Source organism: Cokeromyces recurvatus (genome assembly GCF_025118155.1).
Source record: "Cokeromyces recurvatus strain NRRL 2243 chromosome Unknown BX663scaffold_11, whole genome shotgun sequence".
NCBI lineage: Eukaryota > Fungi > Mucoromycota > Mucoromycetes > Mucorales > Mucoraceae > Cokeromyces > Cokeromyces recurvatus.
Genome location: NW_026251397.1, coordinates 70700 through 86251, shown reverse-complemented (window position 1 = coordinate 86251; position 15552 = coordinate 70700). Strand labels below are relative to the sequence as shown.

General features: G+C 29.6%; 7 protein-coding genes across 7 annotated transcripts; 3 read left to right on the top strand and 4 right to left on the bottom strand.

Moving 5' to 3' along the window:
* Window positions 1–250: 250 nt before the first annotated feature.
* Window positions 251–2149, bottom strand: BX663DRAFT_507666 (uncharacterized protein). Its single transcript, XM_051527377.1, has 5 exons — window positions 1843–2149; window positions 1690–1761; window positions 1356–1633; window positions 478–1282; window positions 251–415 (listed from the first exon to the last, which is right to left on the bottom strand). Exons 1-5 carry the CDS (start codon window positions 2026–2028, stop codon window positions 296–298), a joined length of 1461 nt encoding a protein of 486 aa, XP_051383145.1. The 5' UTR covers window positions 2029–2149; the 3' UTR covers window positions 251–295.
* Window positions 2150–2671: 522 nt separating this feature from the next.
* On the top strand, window positions 2672–3151 carry BX663DRAFT_507660 (uncharacterized protein). The gene is made up of 2 exons (XM_051527376.1): window positions 2672–2780; window positions 2843–3151. Exons 1-2 carry the CDS (start codon window positions 2767–2769, stop codon window positions 3087–3089), a joined length of 261 nt encoding a protein of 86 aa, XP_051383144.1. The 5' UTR covers window positions 2672–2766; the 3' UTR covers window positions 3090–3151.
* A 423-nt stretch (window positions 3152–3574) lies between these two features.
* Window positions 3575–6253, top strand: BX663DRAFT_507659 (NDE1, mitochondrial external NADH dehydrogenase). Its single transcript, XM_051527375.1, has 16 exons — window positions 3575–3824; window positions 3887–3934; window positions 4001–4018; window positions 4110–4124; window positions 4194–4254; window positions 4308–4340; window positions 4441–4538; window positions 4601–4642; window positions 4746–4901; window positions 4959–5044; window positions 5121–5310; window positions 5408–5464; window positions 5535–5628; window positions 5691–5812; window positions 5883–5915; window positions 6013–6253. Exons 1-16 carry the CDS (start codon window positions 3620–3622, stop codon window positions 6243–6245), a joined length of 1491 nt encoding a protein of 496 aa, XP_051383143.1. The 5' UTR covers window positions 3575–3619; the 3' UTR covers window positions 6246–6253.
* Window positions 6254–7056, bottom strand: BX663DRAFT_507649 (uncharacterized protein). Its single transcript, XM_051527374.1, has 2 exons — window positions 6575–7056; window positions 6254–6515 (listed from the first exon to the last, which is right to left on the bottom strand). Exons 1-2 carry the CDS (start codon window positions 7026–7028, stop codon window positions 6370–6372), a joined length of 600 nt encoding a protein of 199 aa, XP_051383142.1. The 5' UTR covers window positions 7029–7056; the 3' UTR covers window positions 6254–6369.
* A 371-nt stretch (window positions 7057–7427) lies between these two features.
* Window positions 7428–8453, top strand: BX663DRAFT_433734 (ribonuclease H-like domain-containing protein; the record flags this gene model as incomplete). The annotated part of the gene is made up of 4 exons (XM_051523014.1): window positions 7428–7494; window positions 7571–7697; window positions 7783–7870; window positions 7926–8453. The coding sequence occupies 4 exons, from the start codon at window positions 7428–7430 to the stop codon at window positions 8451–8453; spliced, it is 810 nt and encodes a 269-aa protein (XP_051383141.1).
* Window positions 8454–8610: 157 nt separating this feature from the next.
* Window positions 8611–9625, bottom strand: BX663DRAFT_434098 (uncharacterized protein; the record flags this gene model as incomplete). The annotated part of the gene is made up of 3 exons (XM_051523044.1): window positions 8611–9142; window positions 9218–9363; window positions 9425–9625. The coding sequence occupies 3 exons, from the start codon at window positions 9623–9625 to the stop codon at window positions 8611–8613; spliced, it is 879 nt and encodes a 292-aa protein (XP_051383140.1).
* Window positions 9626–11034: 1409 nt separating this feature from the next.
* On the bottom strand, window positions 11035–14025 carry BX663DRAFT_485895 (kinase-like domain-containing protein; the record flags this gene model as incomplete). The annotated part of the gene is made up of 6 exons (XM_051524641.1): window positions 11035–11149; window positions 11222–12862; window positions 12951–13026; window positions 13149–13665; window positions 13723–13874; window positions 13923–14025. 6 exons carry the CDS (start codon window positions 14023–14025, stop codon window positions 11035–11037), a joined length of 2604 nt encoding a protein of 867 aa, XP_051383139.1.
* Window positions 14026–15552: the final 1527 nt, after the last annotated feature.

Genomic DNA, 15552 nt, shown 5'->3' with positions numbered 1-15552 from the left:
TTAAAAAAAAATCCTGTCAAAACTATAATTGTAGTATTGTCTACACTTCTTTTGCCTGGAGCTAATATCTAATTGGCTATAATTTTTTTTTTTCTTATGCAATTCAAGATACAGCATTCACTCATTTCTGATACAAAGTTCGAAAAAAATCATGAAATTCGAATCATTAGTATAAAAGAAAGAAAACCACCGAAAATTAATTGTGATTATTACAAACAATAAATACTGACAAGACTTTGAAAAAAAAAAGTATACTATTATATTATAGAATCGACAAGTGTAATAAATCTAATAATTATAACATGGTTTTTACAAATGCAGTTGCAATTTTGACACCATTAGGTACTCTTCTATCTATTTTATCAAATGTTTCGTTTGTTACAAGTTCTGAATGTTGATGTAATAAATCCACTTCCTATTTAAAAATAATTAAGTGCATGTCTTAAAACAACATTAAAGTTATTTTTTTTAATAAACCTTATGCAATGCTTTTCTTAAACTTTCATTCCTTGTGATTACTAATGCTTGAGCCTCTAAGTCTCGTTCACTTGACCTCTGACCAAAGTTAGGAGAGCCGATCATAGTAGCTGTAGGAAGCTTATCATCATTGAGGGATACCCATAAACCTTTTGCATGATATGTCCAACCTGTTCTTTTATACTCTTCAATTGAAATTTCCGATTGTCTTCCTGCTCGTTTTACATGTCTATAAAATTCGCGTTCAATAAATGTATAAGCAGGAGGTAAGAATCTAGAAACTCCCTTTGAATTAAAAAAGCCGTTCGCTTCAGGGGAAGCTGTCAAGAATCGAAAACAAGCACGCGTTTTAAGAATAAAGGACTTGTATTGCTCTGTAAAATTAAAATAACCCGAAGTAAGGTGGATTGTCCAGGGCTTTGGCTGTTGATGAGCGATATTTAAAAGTTCAAGTGTCATTCGTTCATCTTGACGAATACGAAAGGGGCCCATTTGAATGACAGGTAAAATAGCTGTATCAGCCATGGCTTCTTCTGATTTAATGGGTTTTGATTGATAAGATTGTATAAATTGCTGTAATCGATGATGCATTTGTTTTTTATATTGTCTACTTTCTTTAACAGGATCTGCAATATTATGAATGACTAATTTGTATTGTTTTTTTTCCGATAAAGGGGTAAGCTGATATGAGCAATCCGAGATGAGTTGAAGAAGATCATAATAATAAGAGCTTAATCCTGGCTGTTGATTAAATAATATATATCGATCTTGTCGGTTTGTAAAATAGTCAGTACTAAGATTGGCACTTTACAATATTATTAACATCTTTTATTTCTATTTATTATTTAAAAAATAAAAATAAAAAAAAAATAGCTTACCCACTTAGCATAACTGAATTATCAAACCCATATACCTTTAAATGCATTAATCCAATAGTTTCATTAAATCTTTGAGGTAATGTTTTTTTCAAGATGCCCGTTAGATCAGGAGTATGGTACATTGATACTCTAATCTGATCTGGATAATCTCTGATTAGTGGTAATAGTAATGTTGCAGAGCTTTCATCTTTTGATACTCTTGTTCCACGTAAACAGTCAATTAATATATAAATCTTAAGTCGAGGGTTTCTATGAAGAGCTAAACGTAAGGTATTAACCTATGTTATTAATATTAATAAATACATAATATTAAAACATTTTTAAATATTTTTACAAGCTCTCTTTCACTCTGACCAATATAAAGTGCAGCAATAAATACACGTTCCTTGGCAGATAAGATATTTTCCTGTGAGTTGATTTTTTTTTTAATAAAATAAATTGTCAGTTGTACATAGTTAGCATTAACCTATAATCTTGTCAATCATACTTTTAATTGAGAATAGAAATCAACAGGCTGATAAAGCGGCTTTATATTATCACCATTTGTATAGAAAGTCGGTGCCAATTGTTGAAGTGGTTTGAATAAGTGATTAGGAGAAGTATCAAAGAGAGTTTTTACTGCGGTTGTAGTAGTTAACGAACGAAAGCACGTTCTATAAATCGTTTTTAGCATACAAAGATAAATAAAAGAATAAATTTTATTAGTCTTGCATAATAATTTCCTTTTTTTTTCTTAAGGCAAGCAAGGGTTGTTTATTGAGAGTAGCCGTCTTTAAATATGAGGATTTGATTGGATGAATACTTTTTTTTTTTTTTTTTTTTTTTTTTTTTTACGCCTTTTTATTTTTTAGGGAAATGCTACTTGATTCACGGAATAATAATTACTTGTTATCATTATGTGTGTGTTTTTTCTTTTTATTGAACCTATCGTTAGAATAGGTGTTAGAAACATTGAAGATACTAATTATTGTAAATAAAAGACATGTTTGTATTATTAATCAAATAAGATATGAGAAAACTATGGAATGGGAACAGATGCTATCAATTGTTGCAAGGAGCTAGAACTGTACTGGTATATAAAACTACATAAAAAAAAGTGGTAAAAAAAATAAATAATAGTGTGATGTGCCTAAGCCAAATAGATCAAGTGTGTCTAAAAAGATAAAGACAAACAATAATAGCGGCTCAGCATTAAATTATCAAAGAAAATAGCATAGCAATAATAATGAACCGTTCTGTATTATAATACACAAGAAGCTGAATACAAGGTGATAGATTAAGTTTGGTAGAAATGTAAAAAGAGTTTATATATATATAAAACTAGCAGTAACTTGTATAAATAGGAAGTGCTCTAAAAATAAAAAAAAAATAGAAACATGCGGCCAAAAACAAGTTAATAACTTATCAATAAATGTACATGAAGCAGTATGTAAAATAAAAGTTATTTCTTTGATCTTATTTGCTCAGTTGCTATTAATAAATAAAAGGGCAGTTAAGTGTGATTACCTTATTTTGATGATCGTCCAATTATCACTTGTGACATCTATTGCTTCTCTTAATGAAGATATTTTAGATGTACTGCTTTCTGTAGGTAAAATAGAAGAGACGTTGACAGAGAGCGGAAAACATAATCTAGTGGAAGTTATTCTAAACCATCTAAACAAAATTCTAGTATGTGTAAGCTATTCCTGCAAGGTAAACAATGTATTCATTAGTCCACAATTAGAGAAATAGATCATTGTTTTCATTCAATGGAGCTCAGTAGTCTAGACTAGGCTAAGGAATATTGATTTCATAAGAATGTTTTGGATTATTTAAATTGATGTATGAAGCGCAATACAACCTGTGTTTTAGGGTACAGGCATTTAATAGTGCCAAAAATAAAATAAAAATGCTTAACACTAACACATTTGCTGCTAATTTGGACCTCTATACAAATAATACATCTTTACCCGAAAAAGTCATGTAAGGAGATTATCAATTAGAATTGAATTTTTTGACCAGATTATTTATCAGAGACTAGACATACGATATATACATATATATTTTTGATAAAGATTTTATAGTTTGATTCAAAAAAAAACTGCAACTCTATATTTCAAAACTTGTCCTTAATGATCCAACTCGGACAAACCGGATATACCTAATATCTCGTGTCCAATTGAAGTCTCTTAAAGTTCGATTTTACTATAAATAAAAACCATATAAAAGACAATTCCATTTCTTTTATATACCAATATAACCTGTTCTTTTGTTTAGAAATAATGATACATTTAATGTCTTGTACTGTCAATTTATCGACATTGAATCATTCAAAATGGGTTCGAAAAAGACTGATAAACATGATTAATGCGACTAATAATTACTCGCTTAAATTATTCCAGCAAAATTATCCAGTCAACAATAATACTGCTTTGACTATACCACCTTTATTAAACCCTTTGCAATTATCATTAAAACATTATCAAAGTATCTATAACATATAACATGATTATATATATATACATTATATTTATCATTACTATTCATAGCAAAGCATTTTATCCAGACAAAAACAAGAGCTCTAACAGAGCCTCAACGTAAATAAAGAATTAGTTGCATACAGTGTATATTTATCTTTTATATATATTTATATAAATATATAGGAAACACTATTATATTAGGTTTAAATACTTATTTTTCTTTTTTAAAAAAAAGTAAAAAGAAAAAGAGTTGATTATTAATCAAGTATTTTACTGTTATATTACCAAATAGGCTCTGGTTGGGCAGGTAGAAATGGTTAAAAGATTCTTTTTTTTTTTTTTTTTTCCTCAAACTAATTCATAACTCTGCCTTTAGGTTTCCGTTTGATTCGAGATTTAGATCAAAAAATTTATCATATTTCTATTGTTTCTCCCAGGTAAATTATATATAAATAAAAAATTGTATAAAACTAAACAATAATTATAATAGAAACCATTTTGTTTTCACTCCATTATTGGCAAGGTAGTATTGTTAAATGAAGCCTTGAAGATATAGAATTTTTATTATTCAATTTTTTTTTTTTTTTTTTTTTTTTTTTTTTTTTTTTTTTTTTTTTTTTTAGTACTTCAGTTGGTACATTGGAATTTAGATGTATTACTGAGCCTATACGTACCTATTCAAGCGGCACGAACTTTTATGAAGCTTACTGTGATGGGATAGGTAAATAGTAAATTTCTCCCTCTTTTGACTGCTTTTCTAACACATATCTTATATAAAAAAAGACAGTAAGAATCAAATCATTCATTGTACTTCTAGTATTCATGGTAAGTGTGTGAATCTGTTGAATAAGAAGGGAAATGCGGTATTAAAACCAAACACATACACATACACATACACACATATATTTAAATGTGTAAAACATACTAGATCTGGAACAAAGAAAATTTTCATTACATTATGATCAGTTAATTATCTGTGTAGGTGCTTATTCAAAGACGTTTGGTATTCCTGGTGTGAAAGAATATGCTTATTTCTTAAAGGAAATTAATGATGCAAGAAAGATTAGAAAAAAATTAATTGACTGTGATTATAATGCATAATAATATTATTAGTTTTGTATTTATATTTAATGTATCATAGGTTTTGAATATGCTTCGCAGCCTGGTTTAACTGATAAAGAAAAGGAGGACCAGCTTCATTTTGTAGTTGTAGGCGGTGGTCCAACCGTAAGTTAAAATATATATTCAAGTAGTTTATAGACTGTATTCATGTCACGTTTTATATATATATATATATATAAAGGGGGTTGAGTTTTCGGCAGAACTTTACGATTTCATTGCAGATGATGTATCTAGACTTTATCCTGATTTAATTGGAAAGATTCATATGACGTTATTTGATGTTGCCCCCACTATTCTTGGAGCCTTTGATTCTCATCTTGCTGATTATGCTTCAAAGAAATTTAATCGTAAAGGAATCCAAGTCAAAACAAGTAAACTATACTATACATACATGCATGCATGCAAATAAAAGAAAAAAAAATATTCACGCTTTTTTTTTTTTTTTTTTTTCCAAATTTTACTTATTAGAACGAAAAGTTGAGAAGGTAGAAAAAGATCATTTAATTATTCAAGGCGAAGGTGAAGGTATTATATCTATACATATGTGGTGTATTTCATTATAATATTAACTTTCCTGCAAACGTTTGTAAACAAGTTCCTTATGGCTTATTGGTATGGTCTACTGGTCTAATGCAAAATCCATTAGTAGAGTCTTTTATTGAAGCTGAAAAAGACAAATCCAGTCAAAGGTATTTGTATATGTAATACACGGCAAATAAAGTTTCACAGAGTCTTTATTTTTTTAATATAGGATATTAACAGATGGCCATTTGCGTGTTTATAATAAAGAAACTAATCTTCCTTTTCCCAATATTTATGCTCTCGGCGATTGCGCTACAATTAAAGAATATGACTTACCAGCTACAGCACAAGGTATAATAATATGAGTATAAAATGTTTAAATTTTACATGTAACCCGAAAAAGAAAAAAAAAAAACTATAGTCGCCTCTCAAAAAGCTAAATATCTTGCAAAAAGTACGTTATTTATAAATACAAATATGCATAAAACGGCAACAGTAGTAACTGATCTACTTATCTTACACTCTTACTTTCTAATAATATAAAATTATAGCTTTAAATACATTTGCTAAAAGAGATTATGATCTTTCGGAAGGAAAGAAGTTCAAATATCGAGACTATGGTATGATGGCTTATATTGGTTCTTATGAAGCTTTAGTAGATATGTCTGCTGTACATAATTGGGCAAAAATGTCGGGCCATTTATCATGGTTATTTTGGAGATCTGTATATATAAACAAAAGCATCAGCATTCGGAACAAAATGTTAATCGCTTATCATTGGTAATGTAAATGTACTAGAATTATTTTAATATTTATGTGTCTATTATACATATTAGGTTCATAACTCTTTTGTTAGGGAGAGATATTAGTCGATTTTAGATAATAAATAGGATCCGTATTTGCTTTATTTATAAAAAGAAGTGTGTCTTTGAGTCCTTTTTATTCCCTCGTGTTGACGCTGTTGGACTTTCATTATGATCATTCTTTGTATCAAGTCTATTTGAATCTATATTTTCTTTCTTTTCTTGTTCTTGTTTTTCTAAAGATGCAATTACTATAAGAAAGAGGGAGGATAAGTCATACATCCTATTCTCGTCTAAGGCTAATACTTACAATGATTTAAATACTCATCATCAATTTCATCTTTTAAATCATGTAAATCATCCTTGTGATGTTTATTGTTCATCAAAACCATCTTAATTTCCTGTTTTAAGCTTTCCTCGATCTCTTCCCCTTGCTCAATATGTTTGATAATTTCCTCTAGTAATTTTATCTTATGGGCACTTCTTTCTTTATATTCCTTATAATCCATCTTGAGCCAAATGAGGTGTAGTGCTTCAGAACCAAAGACGGCCCACATGAGGTATTCTAAAAAATAGGGCATATGCCGTTGTTGCTTAAAATGATGAGCTACTGATTGAATTCCGTTATATTCCTTTGGTGAATTATGCACTGATCGTATTGTCGTCATTCGATGAATGTTATTTCTCAATAAAGAATTCCTTACTAATGTAGATTGTGTATATCGAGGTAATCTCGAAAATAATAGCCGAGGTAATGTTGACATTGTTAGTTTTTTTTTTAAAAAAAAAAAAAAAAAAAAAAAAATAAGGAACCTGGGGGGAGGGGTGAACAAAGAATGCTATGATATGTATGCTTGCTTCAATGAACGATTTTTAAAAGTCAGTAATATATGACTTTTCTTTTTTTTAAGAAAAAAAAAAAAAAAGTTAGCGCGTTTTCAGGAGAAGGACATAGATCATATTCATCTATGGTAACATTACAATCCGAAGAAGAAACCTTACCGTTTTTATTACCTTCTGTTAAATTACCATTAACAAAGTCATATATATATCAAAGCCCAGTTCCGACTTTAATAAAAGAGAAACAACTTGATAATCAATCATTAGATGAACCTTATGTCTTGGGTGTTGATGAAGCAGGTAGAGGGCCTTGTTTAGGCCCAATGGTCTATGCTGTTAGTTATTGTCCTCTTTCTAAGCATCAAGAATTTAAGAAACTTGGATTTGATGGTATAATATATCATATTAAATCTTATATTAGAAGAAAAGAATAAAAAAAAAAATGTTAAGCTTATCATCTAAATAGATTCTAAAAAATTGACCGAGGAAAAACGTATACAATTAGCTAAAATCATAGAAGCAAACAAGGATTGGATTGGATGGGCAGTTTATGTGATTTCACCAAAAGATATATCTACAAACATGTTCAAAAGGTAATCATCTCTTGACTGCAATAAAAGATGAATAGATACATATACATATAAATTACTTTACGATTAAACTGGGTTATACATGTAGACCTGTATATAATTTAAATGAAATGGCACATGACGCAACTATCGAATTAATAAAGCAGGTTGTTGCGAATAAAATCAACTTAAAAGAGGTATAGGATAACATAAATAAAAAAAAATGTAAAATGTTATTTATTTAGTTTATAGATCTATGTTGATCCAGTTGGTCCTTCAATACCCTATAAGCGTAAACTTCAAAGTCATTTCCCAGGTGTAGCCATTACAGTTGAACCTAAAGCAGATGCGCTTTATCCGATTGTAAGCGCAGCCAGTATCTGCGCCAAAGTTACTCGAGATCAATTTATTCAGAATTGGGAATGGACAGAAACAGGACTTCAATTATCCAAAAAATTTGGATCAGGTTATCCTTCAGATCCAAATACAGTAAGATGGATGGATGAGAATGAAGATCCCTTTTTTGGATTTCCAAGCATCATGAGGTTTAGTTGGAAAACCATTACTCAAAGAATGATACAAAAAAGAAATATTGAATGGTCAGAAGATGAAGATGATGAATTTGAACATCAACAGGCAATAACGAAAAGAGTAAAGAAGATATTAGAAGAAAAAATGGCAATTAAAGAGAAATTAAGGAAAAAAGCGTCAAAATATAATCATCACCAAAAAGGAAAAATCAATAGTCAATTTAGCTTAGATACAACACAAGAATTATAAGAAAAGGTATTCACTATAGACATTTATTTAAATCAAAGCAAATAAAATCAAAGAATATATGAATATACGCATATATATTATATGGAGTAAGAAAGAGGGGGTAATATTATTAAGTTGTATATTATGTAATGAATACTTTTTTTTTTGTTTTCCTTCTTTACAAGCCTTTCTTACTTTTAAGACGCTTTTCTTCAGCTTGACGAGCACGATAAGCACGGTATCTCTTATCAGTGCCAAAGAGATAATCCCACCATCTAAAGGAAGATGAAAAGTTATCTAAAAATGCTTGATGATGGTAGTCATGATGCTCAGCACCGGCCCAAAAGGGAACCCAATGACAAAGAGACCAAGGGAAATCATATCCAGAATGAGCATCAATAGCTTGAAATAAACGCACTGTAATCCAGGTAAGCATAGTAATCAAATGAAGTCCCCAATCAGGACCAAAATTGAATAAATGCATTGAACAATAATGATAAATTAAAGGGCCACCAATTGTTCCAAATCCTAAAATCATGGTTTCAATTGGATGAGCATATTCAGCAGCGATACCAAATGGTGCAGCATATTCATGATGTATTTTATGGACCTTTTTATAAAACGGTGGCCAATGCATAAATCGATGCAAATGATAATGATAAAAGTCTTCAAAGACAAAGAAGATAGCTATTTGTACCAACATATTTTGCCTAAAAATAAATAAATAGATAAATATGCCATAAAAGAAGAAGAGGAAGAAAAAAGATCTGTATCTAAAATCTTACCAAGCGGGGAAAGGAGCAGAAACTTTCATACCTAAAATGGTAGCAAATGGATGAAATAAAAAGATTAAGGGCCCTTCAAATACAAAATGAGCATAAAGTACTTTTTTAGTACATTTCCAATAGTCATCGCTTGTATTTGTTTTATCCTATTACGATTATTATTACTTAAGACGGGGAAAAATAATAATAATTATAATAAATATTTACCTCTTGTAATTTATATTTCTTGAAATAAGGAATAAAATCACAAATTAAAAAGGGGATGAAACGTCCGAAATAGACAAGCTCATGCATCAAGAAGGCAAAGATACCAGTAACAAGAAGTGGATTACGATCCTCATACATTTGCTCCCATTTCGTTTCCAGCCAATTCAATTCTACTAGAGTTGAATTACCTGCTGTCTCCATTTTAATTTGCCTATAAACAAGTTGTAAAAGAAGAAGAGGAAAAGAAGGAAAAAAACCCCTTCTAAATACATTTATAAAATAACGAATGTTACACACATCTTATTTTATGTGACTTGCTATATATCGCTACGATTATGAAGAAGTTTATTTATAAAAAGAGACCAATGGGCATGTAGTTCATAGATTTACTGAATTGTCCTAGTCAGTTCAAAAATAATGATAAAAAGTAACTAAAAACTCTTTTAGAATAAAAAAAATAAAAAATAGAAAAAAAAAAAGAAAAAAAAAAGGAATAAAGTGTAAAGAATAAACCAGTTTATTAGGAGTGGACCTGAACTGGACTGGAAAGAGACAAAGACATGGCGTTGTAAGCTGAATAATTCTATAGGTTCAATTATAAAAGTGTTACGGAAGGCAAACATTTATTTGGAATGACGATTAGAATATCTTTCATTCAAGTTGTCAAGAAGGCAAGTAGAACAAATATATATTTTTTTTATAAATAAACATATGCAGAGACTTTCAATAGAAGAAATGCATTGTTGATAAGAGCGTAGGATCGAAGAATAAGTTGGGCTTGTAGAATATTCGTAAGGTTCATGCTTAATAAGATGCAACATAACCTTTCTGAAAGATGTAGAATAACTATCACATATATCGTAAAGGCGACTATTTTGGCAGCCTTCAGGGGGATTCGATCGTTTTAGAGTCAAGTGTGTTGGTAGTCAAACCATATTTCAGCTGTGAGTGGACAAACCTTGTGCATAGAAATGAAAGGTAATCAGCTTGTCAAATCCTGATCTGTTAACACCAATTGAGGCAAATATGTTCATTATGAAGAGAGCTTTATCCACATTATTTCAGACAAGAGCACATGGATATAAAAAAAAACCTATCAGGCTTAATAGGTATTACAAGCTAAAAAAAGCATTTATCCTGAAGTAATGATGTGCTAAAAAAAAAAAAAAAAAAAAAAAATCTCGAAATATTACAACAAGTAATTAGTGGATACGGTTTCCCCTCCTCCTCCTGCCTCTTGTTAAAACCCACTAATCAAGTTATTATATTGCTGTTCCGAACACCTAATGAAAAATTTGTATTTTTATAGGTAGACATGTCTAAAAACTAGCCTCAACTTTATCCTCGAAACACTGTATTTTACTTCAACTTGTCCTTATTACTGAGGCAACATTACAACAAATGGAATAAAGATAAGTTCAATCTGAGCCCATTTAATTTATTTATAACATTGTTATTATTTTGGAGGGGGGAAGGAACAATATCGCAGGAGTGGATATAAAAGCACAAATTTTTTTTCATAAAAAAAAAAAAAAATATTAGTATAAAAAAAAAAAATTAAAGAAATAATAAATAGTATAGAATAGAGTATAAATAAATAAATAAATAAATTAAATTAGCTTAGGCTGTTGTTGTTTTAAAGATTCTTTAAAGTTAAAATTTGGATCAACTTGAACAAAAGGATGCTGTAATAATTCACTTGCAGTAGGTCTATCTTCTGGTTTACTAAAATTGAGAGAGAGAGAGAGTTAGTTGGGTTATAAGAACATGATATATATATATATATATATATATTACATTTTAAGACATAGCTGTAAGAACTCCTTAGCTTCGTTTGAGATATAGTCAGGTATATCTGGTGCATTATGTAATCCAATTTGATATAAAGCAGCTAATGTAGTGAGTTCTGTCCAAGGATGCTGTCCTGTAATCATTTCTAACACTGTACATCCTAAACTCCATACATCTACTTTAGCACTATAGTTATTTGTTAATACTTCTGGTGCCATCCAGTAAAGAGTTCCCTTCATCTGTGAATGATTTGAATGTGGATCATAGACTCCACTTTCTTGCTGATTCTTGGAGAGACCAAAGTCTGTTATCTTACATATTCCATTTTGGTCAATCAGTACATTGCCTCCTTTAATATCTCGATGGATAATATGGCGTTCGTGTAAATATTGTAATCCTTGTAATATTTGTCTTGTGAAAAACTTAATCAACGGTTCGTCAAAGAATTTATATTGATTTAATAAACTAGAAATACTTCCACCTGGAACATATTCCAAAAAGATGTAAATCTGTCCCTCATCTGTATTACAATCATATCCCATATATTGAACAATATTCATATGGTCCAAATCTTTCAATAAAGATATCTCACGGTAAAGTGCATCCGAGGCAGCTTGAAGATCTGCATTCCGTTTGTCTGCTTGTGTTACCACAACGTCTACCTCTTTCACTGCAAGCCATTCACCTGTGGCAATATTGAGTGCATGATAGACCCGTCCAAATGATCCACGCCCAATAAGGTTACCTTTCATCCATTGCATCTTTGTAGGTGTAATACCGTTTGGTAAGATAATCCGATTCTCTTCTCCAGGTTTGACGCGCTCTACAGGTCGATCCCACATCTTGGTTGATTTACGTCGTAGCATAAAGTTATTGACTATCATGACGTTATTTGCTGCTTGCTTCCATCGTTGATGAGCTTCTTTCGCTACAACCCGAACTGAAGGTTGGTGACCTAATAATCGTTTAGACGCAGTAGGCACTATTATATCAGTTATTGCAATTGTATTATTATTATTATTATTGATTGTTTCTATCAAAATTTCTTTATCTAAATCATGTCCAGGTAAATATTTGTCAATATTTTGATATAATTTTTCAACTGAAGGTCGTTCACCAAATATATCATCTTCACTTGTTTGTTTTGATACTAAATCAAAAGAAGAAGATGATAATAATGGTTGATCGTTTTTGCTTTTATCTAACTTTAGTGCCCTTTTTTCAGTATCATTTGGAGAAGGAGGCGATTCAACATGTATTGTTGTGTTATTAGGAAGTTGAGATGTAGGCTGATCTTGAATTGGTGTAGGAGGATCATATAAAGAAATACCTTCTATAATACGTTCCATACCAGGTGAATCACCACTTTTTTCTGTACGTAGTTCACCTACAGGCCATAGAGTACTTACAGGTGAAGATGATACATTAGAGGTATGAACATACCATGATGAAGAAGGGGATGCTGTAGAAGCTTTTGCTTGATCTAGCGTTGATGGTGTAGTAGTCCAAAAATTAGAAGAAGGAATAGGTGATAGTTCTTCATTATATTCTTCATGAGGATCCATTAATTGAATACCCGTAATAGAAGAAGAAGAGATTGGACTCGGTACTGGACTATTCTGAATAAGTATATATCGAGTCATGTAGCTAAAAAAAAAAAAAAAAAAAAAAAAATGTATTTATATACTTTTACGTTTTTTATGTAAAACACACGCACACACACACACACACAAACCTATTATTTTGATATTGCTGAACTAAAGTATAGCCCTCTATTGGAACAACTAAAATTCGATTTGTATGATTATCATCTGAAGTATAGCATACATATATTAATTCATCATCATTTAAAGGAATATCTAAAATTAGAAGGGAAAAAAGAAAACCAGATTAAGGTACGCCTTTATTATTTGTCTCTATCTATCTATCTTACTTGCTTGCGGCCCATTTTCATGATAAAATAAAAAATAATTCGGGTCAGCGTCAATATTTAATTTAAATAATACAGCATGCTTAATATCAAGAGCATTACTTGGATGTTTAATCCATAATCGAATAAAAGTGTCAGCATCTAAAGTAACCTGAATTCGATGATCTTGAGGCTGTTGTGATATTGGTAATCGTTTACCAAATAATTTGCTTAATACTTCCGGATCAGTAACATTAATACGTGAACTCTTTGGTCTTTTAGATGATAAATAAAGTGTTGTGCTTGAAGGATTAAAATTTTCGAGTAGTTTCGAGATATTTGTCTCAGTTGATGATGTTCTTTTGGGTATATGTTGTGTGATATCGAAATTAGTAGTATAATTTGTAGCAGTAGTGGTAGGTAATAATAAGGAATTAGTTGAAGAATAAGTTGAAGTACTTGTAATAGAGCTTTTTGAATTACGGTTTGGAGTTCGTTTGAAAAATGAAGGTATAGCAATACGTGGTTTTAATCGCTGTACCTGAAATATAATTTAGTTTTATGAAAAAAAAAAAAAAAAAAAAAAAAATAAGCTTACTTGACTCTGTCTTTTTAATTTTTGTATAGCAGTAACAAGTTGTTGCTTGTCTAGTGTTGAAATGTCTGTATTTTTTAATAAATCGTTTAGAGTTTCCATGTTTAAATTAAGAAAACGATCATGCTGAATGTTGTATTCTAATTTAAACTTTTCTTTATTAAAAACAAATCTATTCTTTTTATAGAATAATTGTTCATTACCATTAAATGCATTTACAAGAGAACTCCAGCCATTTGAAATTAGCCAATTTGTAACATTCTCAGAAGACCAAACAACTTGTTGTTGTTTGTTATCACTTTTCATACGAAAAAAAAAAAGAAAAAGAAAAAGGGATAATTTCTCAACAAATAAAGTTTTGCTTTTCTTAAAAAAAAAAATAAAATAAAATAAGTAAATAAAGAAATATTTAAAAAAGAAAAAGAAAAGAAAATAATTTTTACATTCTTTTTATGTTTGTAACTATAGGTTCATTTTTTTTTTTATTTTTTTATTTTGCGAAATTATCTATTTTAACAGTTATCATTATTCATTTGTACATAGTATTGTTAGTACATAATAGCCAACTATCCTATTTTATTGACTTGCTTAAGTAACATTTGTCAAATAGAGTGTCTATATTTTATTAAACTTATTGCAGGATATTCTAAAATTAAAAATTACAGAATATCCATACAAGATATTTACTTTTTTATCCTTCTCTTTTTATTTACTTGTGTGTGTGTGTGTTTTTAACAAAAGATAGAGTCTCACTCTATTACACTTGCAAGTGTATAATTAGCTGATGATAAATACTCTTTTTTTTTCCCAATTTTTGATTGAACAGGTTTGAGAAGATTTTTTTTAACTACACCTATACATGGCAAATAATATAGAGCCCGTTATATACTAATTATTTAAGTAACAAATCTAAAACTTGTCTATATGATTTGTACTATCTGAATTATTCTTGGTAGAAAAAATAAAGTATCTCAAATCAAGAAACTATGGTTTTTATTACTACTACTACGGTTACCAATTTCGGTTTCTCATAGTATTTTATGACGGGACACGACAAGTTATATATGTATATGCAGGGCATTACAATCCAAGGATTTGAAGTTTCTAGTGATGAAATACCTTCAAACATTCAAAAGTATATATAATACATGTATTCTATTTCCATGTAAGACTTTAGTAAAAACAAAGAAATAAAGTAATTATTGCTTGTTGTATAGTTTATGTTAAATTCAGAACCTACAACGAAATAGTATTAATGAATAAGCATGTTTGGCCGAGATAATTTAGTCTCGTAACTATCATAGTTATATAAATTGAATAAATACGCGTTTAAAGTTGAAATACTCTCAAAAAAAAAACAGCTAATACTTGTAAAAAAAAAAAAAAAGAAAAAATTTCCATCAAGAAATAGTATTATATACTTAACATGTGTGTATCTTGATAATCATTTTATCTATGGAAACATGTTATAAATTAGTTACCCGTTTTTTTTTCTTTTGGCAATGTTTAATGTTAGTAGTTTTGATATTCCTTTCTGTAATACTTCCTAAGAGATAACAAGTAATTATATAATAATTCTGTTACTAAATGGATGTGTAGTTTTCCCAGCCAAATCATTTACAGTATTATACCGACTTAAATGCCCAGAGTTAACAAACTATATATAGATCTTTCAATTTTTTTTTTCTGTAGGTCATAAAGTAATTTTATTAATTGGCCTGTTTGGTATATAACAAAGTAACTTTGCTAAAATAATTCAAAATAAACGACATCATCATTGAAAAAAAAAAATTACTCTTACAAATCATCTTTTACTTTGGTTATGATTAATAA

Coding starts and splice junctions, on each gene's coding strand:
- BX663DRAFT_507666 (XM_051527377.1), bottom strand. CDS start 2,028: ATGCTAAAAACGATTTATAGAACGTGCTTTCGTTCGTTAACTACTACA. Junction 1,762..1,842: donor ATTTCTATTCTCAATTAAAA/GTATGATTGACA, acceptor ATCAACTCACAG/GAAAATATCTTATCTGCCAA. Junction 416..477: donor TAAGAAAAGCATTGCATAAG/GTTTATTAAAAA, acceptor ATTTTTAAATAG/GAAGTGGATTTATTACATCA.
- BX663DRAFT_507659 (XM_051527375.1), top strand. CDS start 3,620: ATGATACATTTAATGTCTTGTACTGTCAATTTATCGACATTGAATCAT. Junction 3,825..3,886: donor ATCATTAAAACATTATCAAA/GTATCTATAACA, acceptor TACTATTCATAG/CAAAGCATTTTATCCAGACA. Junction 5,311..5,407: donor AGGAATCCAAGTCAAAACAA/GTAAACTATACT, acceptor TTTACTTATTAG/AACGAAAAGTTGAGAAGGTA.
- BX663DRAFT_507649 (XM_051527374.1), bottom strand. CDS start 7,028: ATGTCAACATTACCTCGGCTATTATTTTCGAGATTACCTCGATATACA. Junction 6,516..6,574: donor TGATGAGTATTTAAATCATT/GTAAGTATTAGC, acceptor TCTTTCTTATAG/TAATTGCATCTTTAGAAAAA.